This window comes from Nansenia antarctica (genome assembly GCF_963989245.1).
Source record: "Nansenia antarctica genome assembly, chromosome: 10".
In the NCBI taxonomy this organism is placed as follows: domain Eukaryota; kingdom Metazoa; phylum Chordata; class Actinopteri; order Argentiniformes; family Microstomatidae; genus Nansenia; species Nansenia antarctica.
Window position 1 is genome coordinate 13,767,916 of NC_137680.1, and position 23,970 is coordinate 13,791,885.

Here is a 23,970-nt window from a genome sequence, read left to right on the forward strand (position 1 = left end):
GTGAGTGTGTGTGTGTGTGTGTGTGTGTGTGTGTGTGTGCTTGTGTGTGTGTGAGTGTGTGTGTGCGGGTGTGTGTGTGTGTGTGTGTGTGTGTGTGTGTGTTTGCGCGTGTGCAAGCATGCATGCATTCTCATGTGGAGGTGGGTGGGCGTCTCCATTAACTTACTATACAGCCCTCCTCCATGTGCTCATGGACACTTAAGAGGTGTGTTGCTCCATTCATTCGACTTCTCTCTCTCTCTCTCTCTCCACGTTTATCTCATTGCAAGTATTCATCCAGTCATTATTGCCTTCTGCCGTCGTTAAGCTTCGTTTACTCAGACGTTTTTTTTTTCCATGCCAACATTTTCTCAACTGTTACAGAGAAGGTAGGAGGAGCCGTTTAGAGCAGTGTGCCTCTCTTTCTCTCTCTCTCTCTCTCTCACACACACACACACACACACGCCTGCTCTCTCTCTCCTTCTGTCATTGCCGCTCCAGACGGGAGTCTGTAAACTTCCAAGCAAGGCTGACTAAAGAAGAGGAACTCTGACTGAGTTTTTCCACAGTTTTTCCAGAGAAAGTGGACTTTATTTTTCCTCGCAAGAATCAATGGAGAACAAGAAGATTGTGAAGAAAGAGTGATAAGAGAGAAGAATAGGATTTATTCATAGATTTATTCAGTTATTCATTAATTGAGTCGAGAAGCACGTGGCTGCTGGTTTTGCCACTGGACCCTTTCACAGACCAAGGAGTGAGGTCATCTCTTCTGGCGTAGCTGCTCCAGCTTTGCTGTTAGTTATACTTTGAGAGACAAACACACACACACACACACACACTTACCAAGCACAATGGTGGCTGGAATGGTGATGCCCCTTGCGGACCTAAGGACCATCTACGAGCTCCTATTCCGCGATGGCGTCATGGTGGCCAAGAAGGACAAGAGGCCCCAGACCAAGCACCCAGAGATCCAAAGCGTGGGTAACCTGCAGGTGATGCGGGCGATGGGCTCCCTCAAATCCCGAGGGTACGTTAAGGAGACCTTTGCCTGGAGGCACTTCTATTGGTACCTGACCAACGAGGGCATCGTGTATCTGCGAGACTACCTGCGTCTGCCCCCTGAGATCGTGCCTTCCTCTCTACAGAGGGTTCGGAGGCCAGCTGCCACCTTAGCCTTTGCCCACAAGGCAGGGGTGCAGACGGTGGATGGCCCCACGTCCTATGTCCCTAAGCCTGGAGGCAGGGGCAGGGAAGAGAGTCAGGAGGCCATGGCTGAACGCCAGGGCTACCGTCACCGCAGGATGGGCGGGGCCGAGGAGGAGGGTGCCCACTCTGACCGGGACCGGACCCCCCGGTTCAGAGGTCGCCCAATGGGTGCTGAGCCAGTCAAACCAAGAGGACCATGGGAATCTGAGGACCAGGCCCAGCCTCCACTCGGGAAGGGGCGGGGCTACCGTGCTGAGGCTGCCGTTCTGGAGGAGAGCAAGGTGAAGAGGATTTCCACGGTGACCTTCTCTCATCAGACAGCCGATGCAAAACCGATGTCCTCAGTGACATCGGAGAGTGTTTCCGAGGACCGCAGGGAGAGGGCCCAGGTGGTTCAAGTGCAGAAGACCACCTCAACACAAGAATCACAGGTCACAGTTAAGTCTGTCTCTCCTAAAGCAGCTCTCCCATTGGCTGTGACTGCAGTAGTCGGGGCTGCAGGGGCTGCAGTGGTGAAGACCTCATTTGAATCCTCCCCTACTAAAGCAGGCAAAGAAAAGCCCAAGACAGCTGCGGCAGAGACCCCCAAACCCTCTGCTCATACTATCACTATCAAGCCAGCTACCCCAGCACCTCAGGCACCTACTAAGGAGGTTAAGCAGGTGAAGACCATAGAGGTAAAGGTGGTTCAGGAATCTAAGAAAGTTACAGCCCTGGGCGTTTCAAAGGAGACGCCCAAACCCTCTGCTGAAACTGTCACTTTCAAGCCAGCTGTCTCAGCAACCCTAGACTCTAGTAAAGAGTTAAAGGAAGTGAAGATTACAGAGGTGAAGGTGACTCAGGAATCAAAAAAATCTGTTGCGGTGACAATCTCTAAGGAGACCCCTAAACCTTCTTCTGAAACTGTCACCAGCAAGACCACGGCACCCCTGGCCCTGCCTAAAGAGATCAAAGAAGATAAGATAATTAACACCACTGCTCCATTATCACAGTTTAATGGTGATGCCATCACTGAAAAGGTTGTTGAAAAGGTTATTGAAACAAAGATTGTTACCAAGGATATCTCTAAATCATTTACGGAAGTTGAAACAGCTAAAGTGGTTAACTCTGACAAAGCAACTGCCACAAAGGGGTCCCCAGATAAGGAACAGGAGACCCCTAAACAGGACACCCCTAAACCTACAGCAGTTATTACATCATCAACATCAATATCCTTTGCCACAAAGCCCAAGGGACCAGCACCAACAGATGGAATGAAGCCGGAGGATAAAAACAAAGCTGAAAAACTGGTCAGTGAGGGGGGTGTAAAGAAACAAATACCAAAACCAAATGTGGAGGAGTGCATAGTTAAAACAACATCGCAACCTCCAGCAGCCGAGCTCGCTGCAACCCCTCAGGCTGAGCCTCCATCAGTCACTGTCCAAGTGAAGGAGAAGAAAGCAAAGAAGTCAATTAAAGAGGAGGAGGCCAGTGTTAGCCACATGACCCAGGGCCCACCAGGCTCCTCGGGTGACATCATCAGCAGCACCAAACTGACCTCAGTGACCCACACGGAGACAGTCAAATCACAGACAGAGATATCTGTCACCCGAGTGGAAACAACGATGGTGCAGACAATTGTCAAAAAACAGGAAGCCCCCAAACCTGCAGAAAAAACCTCAGATTTACCATCACAACCACAACCACCACAACCTGTTGTAGAGCCTGAGGCGAAAGCCCCCAAAGAACCTGCTCTAGTTGATTCTTCAAAAAAGGGCAAAAAAAATAAAGGGAAAAGGCAGGTTTCTGCCCTAGTCTCTGAAGTTACTACGACATCAAAATCACCCCCCCCACCAACGACGACAGAACCACTGTCATCCGCTGAGGGGGTGTCAATGACCAACGCCGTAGTGAAGCGTGACCCCCCTGCAGCCCCGGGATCGTCAGTAACAAACGACTCTCCAAAGATGCCTTCTGAAAGAATGTGGTGTGAGGAAACAACCGTCAGCATGCCGGCAGCAGCTGTGCGGATTGAGGCCCCGGCAGACAAAGGAGAGGCGGAGCCTGCCCTGCTCTCTGCTGCTGAAAAAATCCAACGGGAGGACCCAGAACCAAAAACATCCTCCTCTGCCTCCTCCTCCTCCTCCTCCTCCTCCTCCTCCTCTTCCTCTGCTGCCGCAGCAAGGGAAGCACCCGCAGCCGGAGAGGGAGAGACAGCGTCAGTGGCAGAGCTAGCTCCACCAGCAGCAGCAGTAGGAGTCAAGGCACAGGCCAGCCCCCACACCGAGCAAGGGGAGTCTCCCAAAGTGGTTGCACAACACTCGGCCAGTCAGGCAGCAGAGCACAGCGCAGAGGACCAGGAGAAAGAGATCTCTGTTCCCAAGGCCTCTCAGCAGGACCAGAAGAAGAAGAAGAAGAAAAAGAGGGAGGAACCGCAGCCCTCTGCTACTGCTACCGAAGCCCCCTTGACCACCACAGAGCCCCACCTTGGAGACACCTGTGACTCTCAAACCCCGCCCGTGGACGAGAGCGATACAGCCATGAGGAAGAAGATAGTTGTGGTTGAGGAGGTGATTGAGGTGCAGCACCTCTCTAACCCCCATTCGCCTGAGGAGGGACAGAGCCCTCCTGCTGCACCTGTACCTGAGATGACTGGGGAGGAGATGGACCTGGACATCTTGGAGGCCCTGGCGATCAAACGGTCTGTCCTGGCCCAGGACGCGGCTGTCACCGGCACCGAGAGCCCGGTCTTTGACGATGACTGGGACCACAGTCTGCTGTCACCTGAGGAGAAGACCTTCCCCAACTTCCTAGAAGGTTTGACAGTGATCCTATTCTCTTTGAGAGGGTTCCAGTACCTATATCCTGGCTACTTCCTGTCTTGGGTGTGTGTGTGTGTGTGTGTGTGATGTCACTGGGGTTGCCAGGGGCTTCCTACCATGCTTGGAGTGTGGGAGGTCTGAGGTGGGCGTTGTTCTGATAGATGAAAATGTGCTGTGGTTTTTGTACCATGGTTTTAACATAGGCAATGCTTTGTTTTGATTGAAAAGGAATAAGCAGTGTTTGAGAAATCATTTTGATTGTTGGTTCATGATTCGTTCCCTTCAAAGTATTTCTTCATGGTTAAGATGATGGTTTAGGATATGGTTAACCAAATAGCAGAGGTACTGCATATTACAGTCTTTAGTGATGTATGCAGTATTTTATGTCCCTGGGTTGGTCTCTCTTCAGGAATATCTTTGTTGAGATGATACATCGAGTACGAACCAATTTAGAAGTAGCTGTGAGTTAGTCGTCTATCTGTTAGGAGGCTATCAGATGTTAGCACAGAAGGTCACACCCTATTGCAGATTCACAGGCAATTTGCCTCACAGGCAGGGCGGAGCACTCTTTCCAATTGACAGTTGGAAGTTACAGTTCAAGACATATTTTCATATTGAAGCATAAGTGCTGGACACAACATGTCTAGACTGATGGTGGTTGTGTTGGTGAAAGCAATATTGATATATCAACAATGTCCAAGGCGCTACGTTTGATAGCATGTCCGATAAATGATCGGGGGTAGGTGCTTAACTTTAAAGACAATATTAGAAAGTAAACGTTTTCCAAACAGCACCTGTCATGTAGGCTATTGGTGACCTGGCATGCATCTGTTGGTTAAGCTTTTAATACTTTCTAAAACAATGTTTTTGTTTAGGGGAATTCCAGCAATGTGGTAATAAGTTGAGCAATGCAATGTCTGCGAGGTTGCATGTGAGTCTGTGAGTCTTGCCAGAGATGATTCACTGCTTCAGATAGCCAACTTGGTGTGGCTGTGTGTGCTTTAACCTTCACGCCTAAGCCTGGGCCTACTCGCTCGGTTTATTCTCTATGGAAATGGGCTGCAAGATGGAGTGAAGGAGAGAATGAATGAGAGAAGGGGGGTGTGGTCCTTTGGAGACTTTCTCTCTGTGTCTCTCTCTCTCTCTTCGTCAGCGAGACTCTTGGCATAGTTCTGTGTTTCTATGGCCAGGTTCCAGCTTTCTCCCCCCTTTTTTGGGTGAGATGAAAGTAGGGACCTTATGCCTCCCCCCCCCCCCCCTTCTGGATTATGTTGTCATGATGATAGGGTACTTGAAGAATATATAATCTTAGCATGCCTGCTCCCTGCTCTCCTTCTGATTGGATAATAGAAAGATCCCGGAATGTGGATAAATATGCTGCCAACCCTCGTGCTGTTGCTGGATGAACTGAACGTATAAACCCCTTTGTTTCCTTTCTCCGCCGTTACATGATACATGCCTAATATTAAATCAAGATGCTTGAGATGATTGACACTGATAGGGCATTCTGAATCATGGAGGTTTATAAAGTCAGTGAAAAACATAGAGGAGCGTTTTGAATGTTGCTGGGTGTGTAGCCCTCAGAGGATGGGACTAGGGCTGTACACATGGGCGTTGTCTGTCGCGTGCGTGTGTGTGTGTGTGAGAGAGAGAGAGAGAGAGAGAGAGAGAGAGAGAGAGAGAGAGGGGGGGGGAGAGAGAGAGAGAGAGAGAGGGGAAGTTGGAATAGTTTGCTCATAGTACTCTGGGTGTAGCTCGTTTCCACACGTGAGGTTTAGGCAGGTCTGGCTTGAATTAACAGCATTGCTCTCATATGACAGGGGTGGTCATCGGCGAAATGACGACTATGTGAGGGTACTGTATGTATAGATCACCAGTCAACAGCATTTACAAGAGGTAAGACAAATACATTTGTCTGAAAAACATCCATGTGTTGTTCGGGGGAATCAGCTGCCTCTCCTGTTTTCACCTCAGAGTGAGCAGGTCCTCCTGGTTAGACATCATATAACAAGATCAGGGAAATGGCTGTGAGTGGGCGCCACACTTGTCATACAGAGTGACAGTAATGTCACCACAAACACAGATAGTGACCCTGTTTGCTAACACACTGCTGCCCCCTACTGTGCATCACTAGTCATTGACATGATGCCAGCCTCAGGCCTGAGCCTAAGGGTCTAACGAAGGATTAGCAAAAAAATGCAAAACATTTGTATATTTCTGTTGATCACTATTTCTTTCTCCATACCTGGTAGTCATATGCAACGCACACTACCCATGTTAGTGTCCATAGAGTCTAGTCAGTGGGGTGAAATGTAGGTATTTACCTCAAGAATGTGAGGATACAAATGCAGCACTGATCTATGATAAGTCCACATAATTGTATGAGGATGTCACTTGTAGTTCAAAGATAGAGTATCCGTGGAATGTCACCTAATTAAATAGTTGGCACCAGATTCAGTCACACCCACATACAGTATTGTGCTCCAGTAGGCCTACTCCCACTTCAGTCCCGTGTCTCTCATGGGGAGGCTGATGGAGGTAGAAATCGGAGGACAGACTCATTGGATACCATTCCTCATTCCATTCAACGCATTAGAATGAGTCCGTTTTCCAATTTCGACGTCCTGCAGCCTCCGCTGGTGTCGCTCTATCGTTCTCTTAGATACCTGTACCAGTCAATGGAGTACAGCTTCAGTCCGTTGAAATCAAACATACAGTAGGGTATTTAGGTCTGGCATTTGCAGACTCTTAGCCTAGCTTATCCAAAATGTTCCAAATTCTCCAAATTCTCCAAATTCAATCAAGCAGCCAAGAGTGAATGGAGTGCTCTGGGACATATCAGAGAACACTTACGCTGTCTTCTGTGACATTTGCAATTTGTGCGTGATGGATGAACGGTCGTGTGCATGTTGAAAACAACACCTATAAGCCGTAGTGTTTGGTATAAACAATGGTGCCCTGAGGCGCCAGCTTGCACAATCTACCCACACAAGGCACCAAGGGCCATTATAGTCTAACTCATATTTCAGACGGGACATTATATTTTCCAATGCCCCCTCCCTCCCTCCCCCCCCCCCCCCCCTCTCTCTCTCTCTCCATCCATCTCCATCCAAGCCCCCATACTTGTGTAATTAATGAAATGACCAGACCAGCCCTGCTCCTCTCTTCTCAGTCTCTTTCATTCTGACGATGCATGACTGTGGTGGCGAAGTATGAGTGACTCACCCTCAGGCTGAATGCAGAGAGGGAAATTATGAGCCTGACCTTTTCTGAAGTAAAAAAAAAAGAAAAGAAAAGAACTTTAGCGTCACTGTTAGCGACACGCTATCAATAGCCTGTCTTGTTGGCTTCAGAGCTATGAGCCCGTAGAGGTGGTGTCAGTCAAACTGCCCCCACTGCTGTTGTTGCTCACAACAACGTCAGGTCACTGGGATAGTTGTCCCTATCTGTTACCGCTGACTCCACCGGTCAGACGTCGGCTTTTGAATGCTTACAAGGCCGATGATGAGGAAAACACATTCGGCCGTCTTTCAACCGTAACGCCCCCAGCCACAATCCCAGGGGAACATTGAAAATCGTATCCCAACCAAAATGTTATACAGTACAGTACATCTAATGTGTCACTATAGAATGGATTTCGACAATAACGACTCAGCCACAACTGAAGGGCATAGAAAACATATCCCAACTATAAGTATGTTACGGTACATGTGGGAACACGGTACATGTGGGAAAACTAGGGTTAGGGTTAGGTGCTAGGGTGCTACGGTTAAGGTTAGGGTTAGGGTTAGGGGTAGGGTTAGGGATAGGGATAGGATTAGGGTTAGGGTTAGACATGCCAGCATGTACCAAATCGACGTAGCACCTAAAACTAACCCTAGTTTTCCCACATGTACCGTATTCCCACATGTACCGTAACAAGTATACAGTTATATAATGTATCACTTATACAACGTATTCGTTTTCTGTTTGAGTATACATCGTCTTCTCTCACAGGGTCTGGCTCATTGTCTTTGCAGAGGGGCAGAGGGGTTGCCAGTTAAGACCTGGCTCACTCAGAGGAAAAAAAAGCTTCTGGAACAAACTTTAATTATGGACGCTTACGCAGGGTAATGACTGCAGCCTGGCCAACGTCAGAGAACAGAGGGAACGGAGCGGTTAACTCACTGTAGTCTAAACTCTGCAACCGACATTCTGATCCGTAACAGATGTCCCTCGTTGAGTGTCTAACCAGGCTGAATCGATGGTATTGTGAGATTTGATCAATATAGATTCTGATCAATGTATTTTAGAAGATGTGTTCATCCGGTAGGCTATGTCTGACCAAGGACGCTGGGTTTTCCAATTACTGTGTGTGAGTGTAATGTTTTTCCAATTTAGGAATGTGGTGTTGATAGACCTAATGGAACCACAGCTAAGGTTTTTCTTGCTCTATCTCTAGGTCCTTGCTCTTATTTTAAGTAAAGAGGGGTGAGGGGGGTTAAGTTGACCGATAAGTTATCATAAACAACTACTGGGAGAGAACTCTATAAAAGCTTATGGTCTGAATGTTGAAGTTTGTATGTGTGTGCGCCAGGCAAGCCGACAGGAGCTGATGTGGGTACGGTATCTCTCCTCTGTCAACAAGTCAACGAGACATTGTACAAACAGCCTTAAAAGCCAACAGTATACTGTAGTAATTTCCCATGGTACAGGTGAATACATGGTGAATATTGGTCTCTGGTTAACATTACCGCACAGAGGCTTTGTGGTGTAGGGATGGCGATCCCCTCTCCAGTGGTGGGAGGAGGAACCAGCAGACAGTTTTGTGCTGTAATGCGCATACATGTTCACACACACATATGCACGCACACGCATGCACACGCACACGCACACACACACACACACGCACACACACTCACACACATACTGTAAAATATGTCACGTATTCTCATTGGGTATGTGCGCTCATTCCTGAAGTGTTTGACCTTTAACAGGCCCCGCCCCTACTGTAGCTCTGTGTTACTGGGGAGACGCCCCAAACCTCCCCTGGTCCCTGCAATGGCAACAGAGAACAGAGAGAGACAGAGAGAAAGGGACTTAGAGCTTTCTCTAGCAGTGTAGGTTTCAGGGACATAGCTGATGATACCAGGCATACATTTCGAATGAGGTTAATGTAGTCTGGCTTTCCTATTGAGGCACAATGTATAGGTCTCACAGGGGATTCATCTGATGACATGTGGACATGTGACGAATACAGGGACATGTCGAAATGAACGTCCAATAAGCTCCAAACCCTCACATGGTGTTATGTATCGGTGTACGATGTATCGGCACTTTTGGTGTTGTAAATTGTACTCAAACATATCTGATCTGAGATAAGTTTTTCTTCAAAGGTAAGCCAGTCGGCTTCTCCTACGCTATACACAGGCAACACTGTGGTTAGGGCAGGATTGTTAGAATGGAACAAACTGTCAACGCTGTCATTTACAGTGCCATATGCTCATTTAAATACATAGCCAAAGTCTAAACACCCTATATATTGTTGATGTTAGGCATTTGCAGGGGTCCCAAAAGCATTTCTGGATCGTTGTAAAGGGTATGGAGCGTAGCCAAGGCATATTAGACAGTTTCATGTGACCTTTCTTACTAATGTTTCAACGACCACCAAGCTAGCTAGCAACGATACTGTATCCGATATTGGGTCATGTCCATTTTTAGTGGTCTCATTTTCATAATTGTTGCAATTCAAATGATCTCTTTGCTTCTCCACCTCTCTCATCTCACTTTCTGCTGGGGAATTAGTTTGTTGACAATGTCTCCCCCCGTGTGTCTCATTGGAAAACTCTAATAGATAGGTTTTGGCATCCAAACTAGGTTACAAGTATTAGATGGTGGCAATAATATTGTGCTGATGGCTTTGATACATGTTGTCGACATGTTTAGGTGATGCGAATACTGTGTACTCATGTACCCCATCAGATAGCGTGTTCTCAGATGGGTCGGATCTCCTTCCCTCTCTACAGTCAAAACCCGTGGTGACCTAATCCCACAGAATAAACCCGTCCTGGGGAAAGTTAGCCTGCGTCTCTAAGGGCAACGGGCCAGCCGAATGGCCGCCAGGAGGCCAGAGCGGTTCCATCAGCTTCTAACTGTGACTGAGTGGGATCATCTGGAGCCTGTTGGCTATTTATATACCACCCCAGCAGTGTGTTCCACTACACCCCCCTCCACCACACCCCTCACCTCCCAGCCTCACCCCCCTGGCCTGGCGCACCCCCCCCCCCCCCCCCTCCCCCTCCCCCCCCCCCCCCCCCCCGCCCCCCACTCCCCCCAGCCTAACAGTGAGACCACCAGAGCAGGCTGACGTGTCCAAGCAGCAGGCACAAGCTGTCAAAATTAAGAAGAGGGTGAAACGGGTCGGGCAAACAAACAGGAGAGACCTCGTCTTTTCCCCTCATTCCCCCTCTTTCCAGCTCTCTACGTCGCTCCTCTTCTGTTTTTTCTCTCTCTCTCCGTCCCGACTCTTAGATGAAGATCATACCTGGTAGGTCAACCGAGTGGAAACATTTGTGTGTCCGCCTGTTTGTCCGTCCGTCCGTCTGTCTGCCTGTCGGTCGCGGTCGGGTCTCTGTTGTGTTTTTGGCAAACACGGCGTGTGAAATGTTGTTGTGTTGCCGAGAGGGGGGGAGACGCACGTCGTACAACACACACACATACACACACACACACACACACACACACACACACAAATACACACACACACACACACGGCCGCTGAAACCACGACCTTCAACCACTCCAGGCAGGGATTCTTTTCCATATTTAAACCTGTTTACATGGCTTGGATTCCGAATAATGTCGGCTGACCGATTTAAAAAAAAGAAAAACATTTATTGGACTTTGGCGAGGTGACTGTCCAGTGAGATAGACAGACATGTGCATCCATAGAAAAAAGGAGGGTAGAGAGGGTGACTAGAGGAGATATGGTTAGAGTTAGGGTTAGGGATAGTTTGAAATCCCTTTCTCGCTGTGTGTGTGTGATGGTTCTCTGTGTCCGTCTGAGCTATTTGCGAATAGCCGTAAATGAAGCATGCCCACCTGTTCCCCTCTTGCACAAGCCCTCTCCATCTGTTTAGCCCACCCTTTTGGGATTGTTGTCATATGTAAACCAGGGAGGACAACATTGATGTGCGTTTTAAGATTTCAATGTTTCTTTTTTTATAATGTTAGTTTGACTACATTGTGCTTTGTTACTGTCTCTGTGTCATACCTCACACCTAGTTTATTCCTGAAAGAAATGGTTTGACAAATGAGAGGTGATGCATATGATGATGTGCCAAACACCAACTCATATTTGATGTTGAAATCACACAAATACCTTCTACCTCTGACAGCAGGTAAAACTAACTTAGTAACAATTATCATGTTTCCTTTGGGCTCGGCTTTCTGAGGAAATGTCTCACACCCTGCTCTTTAGATAACAAGCCCTTCCTGCAAGACCAGTCTCGCTTTATGTTGGCCAACACAAGACACTTAAATCACCTCTTGGCTGGCAGCAGCATGCTCTGTAGCAGTAGGACATTCTAGAACCGTAGACAATGAGAGCACTGACACATCAGGGAATAATTACCTTGAGGGAGAACATTGAATATCTGTGATCCACTGAAATGGAGTGAGTCAGAGAATATTGAATCCAGTTAAGTGCTGAGAACAAAAAAATACTCTGTAAGCTTCAGTCGCCTCTAAATATTGACTCAACACAGAGCCTCGTATGTTACCTGGGTACTATTTGTACTTTATTATAGAAGAACAAGACAGGGAGGGAGGTCCTGACAACAGTAGGAGAGTACGGCAAAACATTTAGCAGAATTTTTGGGGCGGTTCACTGATTTGAGAGGTAACTTGCTAGAATTAGTGTGTTTGCCTGTGTGTTTAATGTGACTTGATAAGCTTTAAGTGAGACAGCGCCTCTCTGTGAAAGCAGACGTATATATACTGTAAAAAAAAACATGCAACGTACAGGTTATTGAGAATACAGAAGACATGTACTTTAGAACTATTTTATCGAAACAGATATCTTATTTGGAACTGTAGAACTGTAGGCAGAGCACGGGAGTGAACGGAGAACGGAGATAAGATAACGAGTAAACAGGGAATGTTGAAAGAGAAGAAGGGAGTATTCTAATGGACTGCTCGAGGGTGGAGAAAAGAGAGAAGGGAGGATCGCTTTGGGATTTCGAACCTGTCGAACAGGGCTTTTAAAAAAAAAAGTCCAGGACAGCCCCTACCCCCGCAACCCACTCCACTCCCCCCAAGCCCCCACCTCTCACTGCCACACCCCCAACCCCTCCCCGATCTCCCTGCTCCCCTCTCACCCCCTGCCCTCTCACCTGTCAACGCTGGTGGCAGCGTCGATCCCCAGCTTATCGTGGTCCTAATGCCGGCAGCGAGCCCCTCGGGACCGGTGTTCCCCGCCCTGGTGGTTTTGGGCCACATAGTCACCTTGATCGCAGTGTGGCACCTGAGACAACGCAGGAGGCAAGGTAAGAAGGCCTGCAAGGTCACAGAGAGACCACCTCCAGGACACCGCAGTTCAATACCTTAAGGAGGGTGGAAATCACTAAGGAGAAGGCTGTTCTGCGCGTGTCTTCTTCTCTGCTCTCTCTCCCTCTCTCTCTCTCACACACTCTCTCTTATTGTCGCTCAGCCATCCTGTGTTTGAGGTTAACCCTGTAAATGCTGGTTAGCATTCATGTCTGTGGTATGAAGTAGGAGGGGGGCGTGTCTGCTCTGTTTACTCTAGAGATCTACAGTACGGTGGTTAGTAATTGCATCTGAATCACTCCCGACGTTTATTTATTCCTTTTACGAAGTCAATCTTTTCAATCTTTCAGTTACAACCACATCGGAATTATAAGGGCTATTCATAGAACACTAGCTATTGTCTTGACTTCCTAATTGATGATTTTACTCATAAATACAAGGAGGACTTTTGTTATTGTTGGCCACGAATGAGCTGGCTCATATCTACATTTGCTCTCAGCCCATTTCGTTTAAACGCCGGCTTCACGTTTACCACGTGGTTCACATGTAGGCTGGTCAGGCACGTTCGCCTCGGCCCCCTGTAACCTTGTCGCTTGGGAGGTCACACGCCTCGGCGCCTCGACCTGGAACGGTAAAGGATGCCACCGGGGCCTTTCCGTGCCCATGCCACCCTGTCGCTCCCGGTGATTGAAGTGACTGACCTTATTGCAGCTGTAAAAAGGGCTTAGCCCTCATTACACTGGGACTGCATGGAAGGTCCGAGGCTTTGTCTCGCGTTGCAGCGTCTCGTGTGAGCCCCCCTCACCTCCACGGGGGACCGGTTGACACCACAGACAGGGTTGGACTTGTTCCTTCCCACACTCCTACACAGCAGGATTATTAGGATTATTGCTCTACAAATTAGGGGCTGTCAGTTAATGTCAGACTGGGTGGAGAGTACCTCCCAAACCTGTCTGACCAAGAGTTTTACACACTGTGTGTGTGTGTGTGTGTGTGTGTTTGAGAGAGAGAGAGAGACATAATGTGAGAGAGATAATGTGTTCTGAGAATAAGGTGTCTATTGTCATGACAGATCCCTGTTAATCCCTGTTGCTTGGTCATGGTTTAATAGTCCTGGCCCCACCCTGAGCAGGCAGGCAGACAGCCAGACAGACACACACACACACACACACACACACACACACTCTCATACACACACACACACACACACACACACTCCCACACACACACACACACACACACACACACCCACACACATTAGTCATTAAACCGGGTTACAGAGACGGATAGGAATCCACAGGAGTAGTCAACCATTCAACAAGAACACTTAGATGTCCTCTTCTAGATGTCGCCTTGGATTACCATCAGAGCTGTGATCTGTAAAGGGCTCAGCTGAAACAGTTCGGGGCGAAATGACGGCATAGAGAGGCTAGGTGTGGCGGACAGATAACCCAGAGTTTGATACCATACCTCATTCCGTTCTGTGCCTCACGATGAGACCGTCCTCCGTGGTCTGCCTCCACCAGCCTCCCCTAGGTGATGTATGCTCCTCCTGTGCAGTGACAGTGACCAGGAGGGGGGTAGTGTGTCTGCATCTCCAGCTGTCCTGTCTCAGTAACACACTGGCACTGGCCCGGCTGATGACAGCCCAGTCCCAGGTCCACTCACTCACTCACTCACTCACTCACTCACTCCCCTCCCTCCCCGAGCTGGAGCCTATACTTATTACAACGTGATGAGAGATGGGATCACAAGATATATTTTAGGATTTCACCTCCTTCTGTGTTGGAGTGGTTGTATGGGGGTGTTGTTAGATGGCTATGATAAAAGGCAATAGACCACAGCTTAGTTTGAGTACTCGAAACGCATTCTTACTTCCGCCTCCCATCCGTGAAGAGATCCCTGATCTGATATGATGGGATAGGTGAAATCATGGCAGTGAGATGCTGCCTGTGATCAATCCAATCACAACAGGTCAGGTCAAGGAATGGAGGAAGGGACTTTCGAGGTGCTCAAACAGGGCCTGTCTGTTGTCTGTCCGCTGACCTGACCCCGGTAGTGAGGTCACTCAAAAGGTTGCGGGGTAAGGGGGCGTGTCCGTGTAAAAATGTTCACACTCTCTCTTTCACAGACAAGGTGCTTCCATATGCATTCCCTAACTGTGAACTTTGACCTTCTGTGTTTGTTTGCTATCTCCATGACAAGCATGTCTTACTGATGGACGATGCCAAATATTCCAAATGGATGGAATGGTACCTGTTTTTTCATGCTACGTTTTACTCATAGAGGTAGAGGATGGAACATAAGTTCTATTTATTATTGTGTTCTTGTCTATTATGAACCACTATCTAGTAGTGCAAGTGCTCTGTGGAAGGGGATTATTATTCAGTGGGTTTTTCCCAGACTGTTCAAGTGTTAATTGGTTTTTACATAATGGCTTTTCATAGCAGTATGTGTTCTCTTTTCAGCCAGAACAAGTTTTACAAGTCTAATTACAGTACATAATTATGGCATAGAGTAAACATAGTATAATGTTTATAGCCTAGCCAGCCAACCATCTTTTTAAACTTATTCAGGCTTACAAATTAGAGACCCTATAAAAACAAAGATATGAATCACAAATTACTAAGAACTATTACCCTTGCATTACAATGGACTCAATTTGTTGATGACTTGGATTTGTTGATGACATTTTTGTATAATACATATACAGTTTGTAGATCATTGCTCTCCTTTGAACAGCAATGATGTTCAGTCCTTTGAACAGCAATGAGGTTCAGTCCTTTGAACAGCAATGATGAAGGCAAAGCCTCATGGGACTGGAGGCTGATGTCAGACTATTGTTGGGGGATAGACTGGGATGCGTAGCTGGTCTCTGGCCAGGTGGTGTGGTAACCCTGTGCTTTTCCTGGAACCCAACCACACAACTCTTACTCTGGAAGGCTGTATCAGACATTCAACAGGGGAGGTAGGGAATGGGGGAGGGAGGGAGGGAGGGAGGGAGGGAGGGAGGGAGGGAGGGAGGGAGGGAGGGAGGGAGGCAGGGAGGGAGGGAGGGAGGGAACGAAGGCAGCGATTAAATTCACTTGTGGGCACTTTATCATTTCTGGAACCATAAGTCTGTTGGAAATTATACATGTCTCCCCACCACTCTGACCGTAAAGCAGTTGGTTTGCTACAGTAGTCATAACAGAACGTTTCTGAATTTCAAGATCAACAGTGGACATGTGCAACAGGGACACAGAGGGGAGCAGAGGGGAATAAATCAGCCCTGCAGTTTAGTTGAGATTGTTGGCTTTGGATGCTCTCCTCTGTCCTCTGGGAGAAGAGAGGGGGCAGGAAGAATGACCCGAGAGAGAGAGAGAGAGAGAGAGAGAGAGAGAGAGAGAGAGAGAGAGAGAGAGAGAGAGAGAGAGAGAGAGAGAAAGAGAGAGAGAGAGAAAGAGATTGCGAGAGAGAGCATCTGCAAGAGAAGGGAGCGAAGACCAACGCATGGTAACAGTGATTTAGGATTTATTTATGACTTGCTCTGGGACCATGGAAACACATCCGGTCCTTGGCTGCTAGTTTATTTATATACCTCGCCTCTCGGACTGTCAACAGGGGATTTCTCAACGGCACCCTCAAGTTAGCATATACCGGTACATAAACACCAACAAAAACATTTACCCATGTTCATCAGTTCCCTCAGTTCTAGCGGTATCTCATCAAGGACCATAATCTATTTTACGTATGTGTGAACAAACCCCAGTAAAACAAACAAACACAAAAAAGAAAAAAGATTCAATCCATTGAAAAGTACTTTGAAGATTACTTCTCCTAAAAACAACATGTAGGTCTATGGAAAAAAAACAACAACATGTTGTGTAACATTTATAATACAAAGGAGCTGCTCTGAGAGAAAGCTGGGTTATCATACTGCTAGGAGATTCCATGGGCGTTCCATGGGAGTTCTTCGAGATCAGAAGAGACTGTCCTTTTATCTCTCAACGAAGAGCGCATTCCTAAACCTCCCCGTTTCACTCAGCGACAGTCTACTCCCCTATAGTATAATCACTGGTGATTTCTCTCTCTCTGTTGTGTGTAGTGGTTCCAGTGTGTGGTTAGAACAGTGACAGACATGAGGGATGGAGTTCCCCCGTGTGGTCAGGACCTGACCGACCTCAGGGCGCAGCTTTCCTACATGGTATGACTCAGTGCTACTCTCTTTCTAGAGTTCCTCGCAATCTTTTGCACATTCAGTGTTTTTTTTATATTTGCTCCTCGAAAAATAGATTTTTGTCTTTTTTTTTTATGGGTGTATTGTACTGTCGGTAGGTCTGTTGAGTAGTACAATTATTTTTTAAAGTATTTTCTAAAAGGCCTTCGCTTCGCCCCTGAGTCTGTCCTGTTTGTGTTCCTGTTTGCCCTGTATTATCAAAGCGAACCTCTGTGTAAAACACGATGCAAATACAAAACACAAATGAGTCGTCTCTTTGGACAATGTCATATCCGTGTCTTTCTCATTGTCTATTTGCTCACCCCAACTGACCGAGCTGTGAAGAAAGACATGATGAACCTTGATCGCACACCCATCCCTACACAGCTGCTCTCTTTACACACTCTCTCTCACACACAAGCACACACACACACAGCTGCTATTTACACACTTACTCTCACTCACGCACACACACACACAGACACACACCAGGTTCACGTTAACAATACAACTGTTGCCTTGCTTTGAACAAATATCGGATTACTTGTTGAATAGATGACAACATCATTGAATGTCTCCTCAGATTGGCTATTCATGACACAGTTGTGATATTTTGGTATCAATAACAAATCTCTCTAATGGTTTAGGTGAATTGAAATATGCTGCCCTGCTGATGCCTTGAGCCTTGATATTTCCTTCAGGCTTATTATATATATAGGCTGAGGAAACTTGTCGGGTGATTTTGCACAGGGGTTCATTGCTCATGCAAAGTAGTGATGCGCTGCTTGTTAAATGCATAATCAATGACTTTGGTACTATTACTTTAATAGTAGTAGAAGTACTTTAAGACTCAAGCCTGTTATATGTCCACAAATGTTTTACAGTTGTAAAACTGGGGTGAATAGAATTAGGTATCTTGGCCTTCTTAAGCAGGATGGTGAGATTTAAAAATATGTTTGTGGAGCAGAGGTCATGCTTCTGTAAGGGGAAAGGTCTCGTGTTCAGGTCACTGGTCTTGTTCAATCTGACCTGCGATCAGCTGCGAGTCGCGACCTGGCGGAAATGAAAGGCCTCTTCCAGTTTGAATGGCAGCGGCGGTGGTGTGTCGCACACATGTAGACAGATGCACTCCTGTAATTGCACACCTATTGACTAGGCAGTCACATTCCTGAGTGACTGACTTTCACTATGGGGTGTGGAGCGGCTTTGTTCAGAGTCTTTACGATAGTTCAGTTCATAATTTTCTATACATTGCGTTATCAGCTAATTTGTAATCCGTCGAGTGCTCTACCCTTTACCCGTGTCTTTACATAGGGTGCGTTAGTAAATACGCTCTGGAAATCTGCTCTGGTTTCAGAGCACTCTGGTTTCAACTTAAATCAGTTAATTTTCTAACAGTCAGAACGCACCCCCTCAGACAACTGTCAGTTCCCAGGTGGACCACCTCCAGCACCACCCCAGGGTCCCATTTGCCAAGACACAGAGATAACACTTTCCATAAAACACTGGAATGTTCCCAAGTACATACTCCCTTGAATACACACACACACACACACACACACAGACACACAGACACACACACACACACACACACACACACACACACACACACACACACACACACACACACACACACACACACACACACACACACACACACACACACACACACACACACAGTGTTACAGGCTAATGAGTCTGTATTCATGTTTGTAATAAAAATCTGATAAATAGTATTTGCTTTTATTGATCATTAGGGAGAACTATTGCCTTCATAAAAAAAAAACAGTATGTGTCAAGTAACAAACACATTTCATACATATTATTATTATTATGAAAAGTTATGAATTGTGGGAGGGCTGTCAACTCCGTTCATTTCCCATTAGAAAGGCGTTTGCATTCCTTGTTCTTCTCACATATCGTCTGCCAGTTGGCACAGCCTGTGCCGCAGGAGAAGCGGGTCCAAAGGTGACTCCGGTGGGGGCGAGGGAGCGCATCTTCAGAGACACGTGTGTGTCGAGCCTTTCTGAACTATGGCGTCGGAGAGCCCCGAAGTTCATACCGGAGCGGTGTCAATGTATGCGGCTTGTAGTCGCGGAATAGTTTATGAACGCGAAGATTACCTGAACATGATAAGCTACGGAGAAAGAAGCAGATATCTGTACAGTAAAATGTGTTGCGCAGGTGAGTGGCTGTACTTACCGAGATGGGGAGGAGTCAGTGGAGGCGCGGTCGGCGTTACCTAGTAACGGACATTGGACGGGATCACGTGTGATCACAACATTATTATTAGAAGTTCGGTAGTCTACTATTTGTATTTATTTATTGAAGTCTTTATTTATTTATGTATTTATTTATTATTATTTAAGACAAAATTGTCATTTGTATCAAGTATGTAATATGTTGAACATTATCTAACCTCAATTATATAACCTCAGCAAATATTTTCTAAAGAAACATCTTTTTAATATTGCCTTTAAATAACTAAATTATTAAATTATGATTGTATAATGATTAAAGCACTTTGAGCTGCAATGTTTGCAGGAAAAGGGCTATACAAATACAAGTTATTATTATTATTATTATTATTATTATTATTATTATTATCATCTCTATGATTTATCACTGATATAGCTGTAGGCACATGACATCATTTTCAAAGTATAACATACAATTATATGAGAGACAGATATTGAGTTATCTGTCTGTTTGGTAATTGTTACAGTTCAAACTGCTTTCGGTTCCATTTATAAATATGGATGGGGATGTTTTAGTGATTGCCTCCAGCTGTCCCTTGTCCAAGCCTCCGGCCCTTAATAGTTGTTTAAAGTAGAACTCTGAAGGAGTTATTTCTCTTTCTCTCTCACGCAAATCACAAATAATTACCAGCCAGGCCTTCAGCAGCTGGCAAACCTCTCCAGTAGGCTTGGTCATAACTCAGTATCCCACATGAATATACAAATCCAATATTTGAAATGTGCATGGGAATCATGAAAAGTGTTTTAACTACTATGGGAACAGCCCTGAGTCAAAACCCTTAACGACACATCGTTAAGACTTCTAGTTGTTCAGTAACCCTGAGATATGATTGCAGGTACTGTTAAGTTATTTAGGTATAAGTCATGGGGCCTGTCCTTCATCGCTCTTTCTGCATTCTGTGACACAGCGGGGACTTATAGGGACCGTGGGAGGAGTGGTTTTATTGGGTAGGAGTATTGCTTTGTCGGTTGCTCACATGATTAAGCAATTTCCTGTCAGTTTGGATACCGGTTTATTCAGCTGTTATAGTTCAGGGGGCACTGATTGCCTGTAGCCTGGTGTCTGAATGTCTGTTCTCTGTTCTCTGTTCTCTTTAATGGTTTCTGCTGTTTCAGAGCACATAAGTTGTCTGGTTTATACAGTGCTTTTTCAGTGTATTATCTCCTATAGGCAACCAGGCGACTCAGAGGGCTCTGAATCAACACATAGGCCTTCTGGTTCATATTTGTGTTTTGATACACATTGATTTTCTGTATATTGCAAAGTCAACATATGCCGTCAAACTATGCCGTATATTATTAATCAAATCTGCTAATTGCAGTTTTGTCTTCTCCAAAATGTCTAACTACTTTTTCTACCATTTGTTTTTATTAGGTTTTCAATTTAGTCCAAAATGATTACCTGTACCTCTAACCAGTAAAGCCACCGTGGCCTCATGTTGCTTTGTCGCCATCTAGTGTTCATTCATCACACATCCCAGGCGGTCTTCCCACCTTACTGGGGGGAGTGGTGATGATGGTGTTTTCCTGTCTGTGTGATGTTGGTCAGTCATGGGAGACACAGCCCCTGTTCTAAAAATACAGACATTAGTAAGAGACTTATAACTCTGACTGCACCTTACCGGCTACTGCGTGTTTTGGGACGTTGCCACAGCAACCCTTCTCACATTCCCCATTTTCCACATTCAAATGTGCCTTTGGTTTAACTTCAGACTCTGACCCTGTTCAGTGTTGCTACGATATGGAACGTTGAAATAACAAGTGTTGATTGGGGAGGGTAAAGCAGGAAAGAAGAGTTATTTTTAGCAGGTATTCTCAGAAGATGTCATTCTGTTCATTTTAGATACAGCTTTTTTGTGACCCAGTTTTAAATGACTCTTTATGACAATGACTGGTAGGTACTGTGTAATATAGTGTAGTGTAATCATATCGCCAACAGAGGGAGACTGTTTGTCGTATTGTACAGATACACTATTATGTTCAACAACCTCACCCACAAGTCTCTCTCTCTCTGAGTTCTCTGAATTCACCACCAGGAAAGACCAGCATATTCGTTCAGTCCGAGATCTGGGGTGGGTGGGTGGGGGGGTGGGGCGGGGGGGGATTTCCAGTTCATGCAGGATCCTGAATCTGTCCACCAAATGAGTTATTTTAAAACTCAGCTGTCAGCCTCTTATAGAGTCTGAGTTAAATCAGGCTTACAGCTTCATCCTCCGATTCTAATTGTGCCATGGCATGTAAACCTGCTATGGGAATGTAGATAGATCACTGCATGTCATGAGGGACAGTGAATCACTGCATGGCTATGACATAAAAAAACCTTCATGTTGAATTCAACTGTGACATGAATCAATGTAAATATAATAGAGACAGGAGTATTAAGAATCACACATGTGAAAAGTAGGTGTTACTGTATTTCTTTAATATCCATTTCTGGATTAGATGAACATGACCCATACTGGGTGTGGCCCCTGCTGTGCTCCAGGCTGTACCTTTCCTTCCTTCTCTCTTCCCCCACAAGACATGCACACACACACACACACACACACACACACACACACACACACATACACACATCGATAAGGTGTGCGATTCAGGGTGTGTTCAGGTGGCTCCTCCAAGTTTTACCAAACATTCCGTTCCCTGTGAGGTGGGCCGGGCAGTCTAGCACACGCTCCCACTCGCTTTGGACTGGAGTGACAGGAGAGAGATGGAGAGAGATGGAAGGAAGGAGAGAGAGAGAGAGAGAGAGAGAGAGAGAGAGAGAGAGAGAGAGAGAATGAGAGAGAGAGAGAGGGAGAGAGAGACTGCAACAGGTAACCTGAGGGAGATGAATCGTCTATAAAGGGTGGGGCAAGACCGTGCCCTCCTCTGGAATGAGGGGCGCTACCCCCTCCTCCTCCTTCCCTCCCTTGCCTTTTTCTCAGACAGCTTAAGGCTATGAAAACCACGATGGCAGATCCTTTTCTTCCTCTGTGTTTGTTTGTTTCCCCTAAGCAATAGTGTTCCCTCTGAGTCTATAAGACAGATGACTGGGTCCAGGACAGCTCCAAGCTTACCTTAATATTTACCGTTGAACTTGACAGAAGCTGTATAGACACACCTATAGTCCTAACGCAGTTAAAGAGGGCATGTTGACATTCTCACTTTGAAGAGGAACTCAGGCATTCCATTTAGGCAAAACATGTTTTTACAGTTCTCCAACAACTTAAAACAGATTGTTATTTTTTTCCTTTAGGCTAGAGTTAAAGATGATTCACCTTATCTGGTGTTAAACATGGTTACAAGTGTTTGCAGCGGGGGAGGCTAGTAGAGGTAGCCAACGGAGGATGAGGTCGCTGTAATGCTTGGAGCGTAATGAGGAGGGGGATCAAACCTGTGTGTGTTTGATACCGTTCCTCATTCCATCAATACAATGAGCCCCATCCTCCGATTTCTACCTCTACTAGCCTCCCCCTGGTCTACAGGGTGCAGCTTCTCCTATCGCTAGAGTAGGAGGTTCCGCTGTGGATCAGCAGCTAGTTGAGGGGTAGTGGTGGTCTAGTGGATAGTGAGTTGGACTTGTGATCGGAAGGTTGTGAGTTCAAATCCCGCCTGAAGCCACACCACTACTAGTGTGCCCTTGGGTAAGGCACTTAGCCCTCAGTTACTCCAGGGGGAATGTCCCTGTAATTCATAATTGTAAGTCGCTTTGGATAAAAGCGTCTGCTAAATGGCAAAATTAAAATTAAATTAATTGAGTCGGTGGATAGAGTGATGAGAGATAATCATGAGCAGTTGAAATAATAAGGAGATATTAGATTCACATTGACATTTTTGGCATTTAGCAGACGCCTTATTCCAAAGCGACTTACAATCAATACATTTGACTAAGCAAGGGAATCATCAATTCACCAGTCGTAGCAGGAAGAGTAATCTAGCTCAGGCCAGGGGCCATTGGCGGTCGTCGTGCTAGATGAAGAAGGAAATCTTAGGAGACACAGTATAGGGGGAAGCAGGTGTCTCAGGAGACACCGTGCTGGAGGGTAGTAGATGTCTCAGGAGGAGCAGTTAAGGTGTAGCCCGAAGAGAGAGAGAGAGAGCAAACATTGTTTGTTATAATCAGGACAAAAGTCACATGTCTCGATATTTCCATCAACATTCCCATGGCTGTCAATAACAAACCTTGTTGAACTGTGTGTGATATTACCAGTGACTACATTCATCAGCATCATTATTTCATATATTTTGTCGTTGACATCCAAGAATTGATTAGAGGAGTGTGCTGTAGCTCGGGGTCCAATTATAACATTGGGGGGTATACTGGAGATTGTGTGCGTATATGTGTGTGAGTGTGTGCTTGTGTGTGTGTGTGTGTGTGTCTGCATGTGCTTGTGTGAGCGTGCGTGCCAGCGTGCGTGCCAGCGTGCGTGCCAGCGTGCGTATGTTTGTGCATGTGCCTTCGCTTGTGTGTGAATGTATTGGTGTGTGTTTGTTTGTGTTTGTGTACAAAATAGTTTCAGAAGGAAATGCTGGAGCGATGAGTCAGAGACCCTGAGGGCGTATAAAAGGGGTTTCCTCTGCCCGCCCCCCCCCCCCCGCCCGCCTGCCCTGTCCCCACGGGAAAGAGCCATCCACACTGTGACGCACAGGGACGATGGGAACGCACAGCAAGAACACGATCACACACTCCTCCTGCCTGCACCCTTTCTCGAAATCACCTCAAACATGTCATTTTAGAAAGAGGCAAAAACTCAATGTTTCATCACTTCATACTTTCAGCAAACTCTGCTGCTTTTAATATGACCAAACATGCCATCTGGTATTGATGGAGCCAAAAATGAGTGAGCGTCATAATAACCACGTTTAGACCTTAATGATATGTCTTGCTGAGCAGTTGCGGAGCAGTTCCTCTTGAGAAACAGTTTCATGACTTCAGATTTTTTTCCACTGCCTCTGTGGCCTTGCCTGCTCCTGGTCTGGGAGCTCTCTGTGACATGTCCCATGGTGTTGTGGAGGAGAG

The 23,970-nt window shown here is 46.4% G+C and overlaps 2 protein-coding genes across 2 annotated transcripts in view; both read left to right on the plus strand.

Moving 5' to 3' along the window:
• The window catches only part of LOC308166341 (plectin-like), a gene marked incomplete at its 5' end in the record, with an annotated part of 109,855 nt that overhangs the window by 31,898 nt on the left and 53,987 nt on the right, over nt 1-23,970 (plus strand). The gene's annotated exons all lie outside the window — the stretch shown is intronic.
• Nucleotides 831-12,406, plus strand: LOC308166201 (uncharacterized protein; the record flags this gene model as incomplete). Its single annotated transcript, XM_080540465.1, has 3 exons — nt 831-2,184; nt 3,346-3,981; nt 12,285-12,406. 3 exons carry the CDS (start codon nt 831-833, stop codon nt 12,404-12,406), a joined length of 2,112 nt encoding a protein of 703 aa, XP_080396591.1.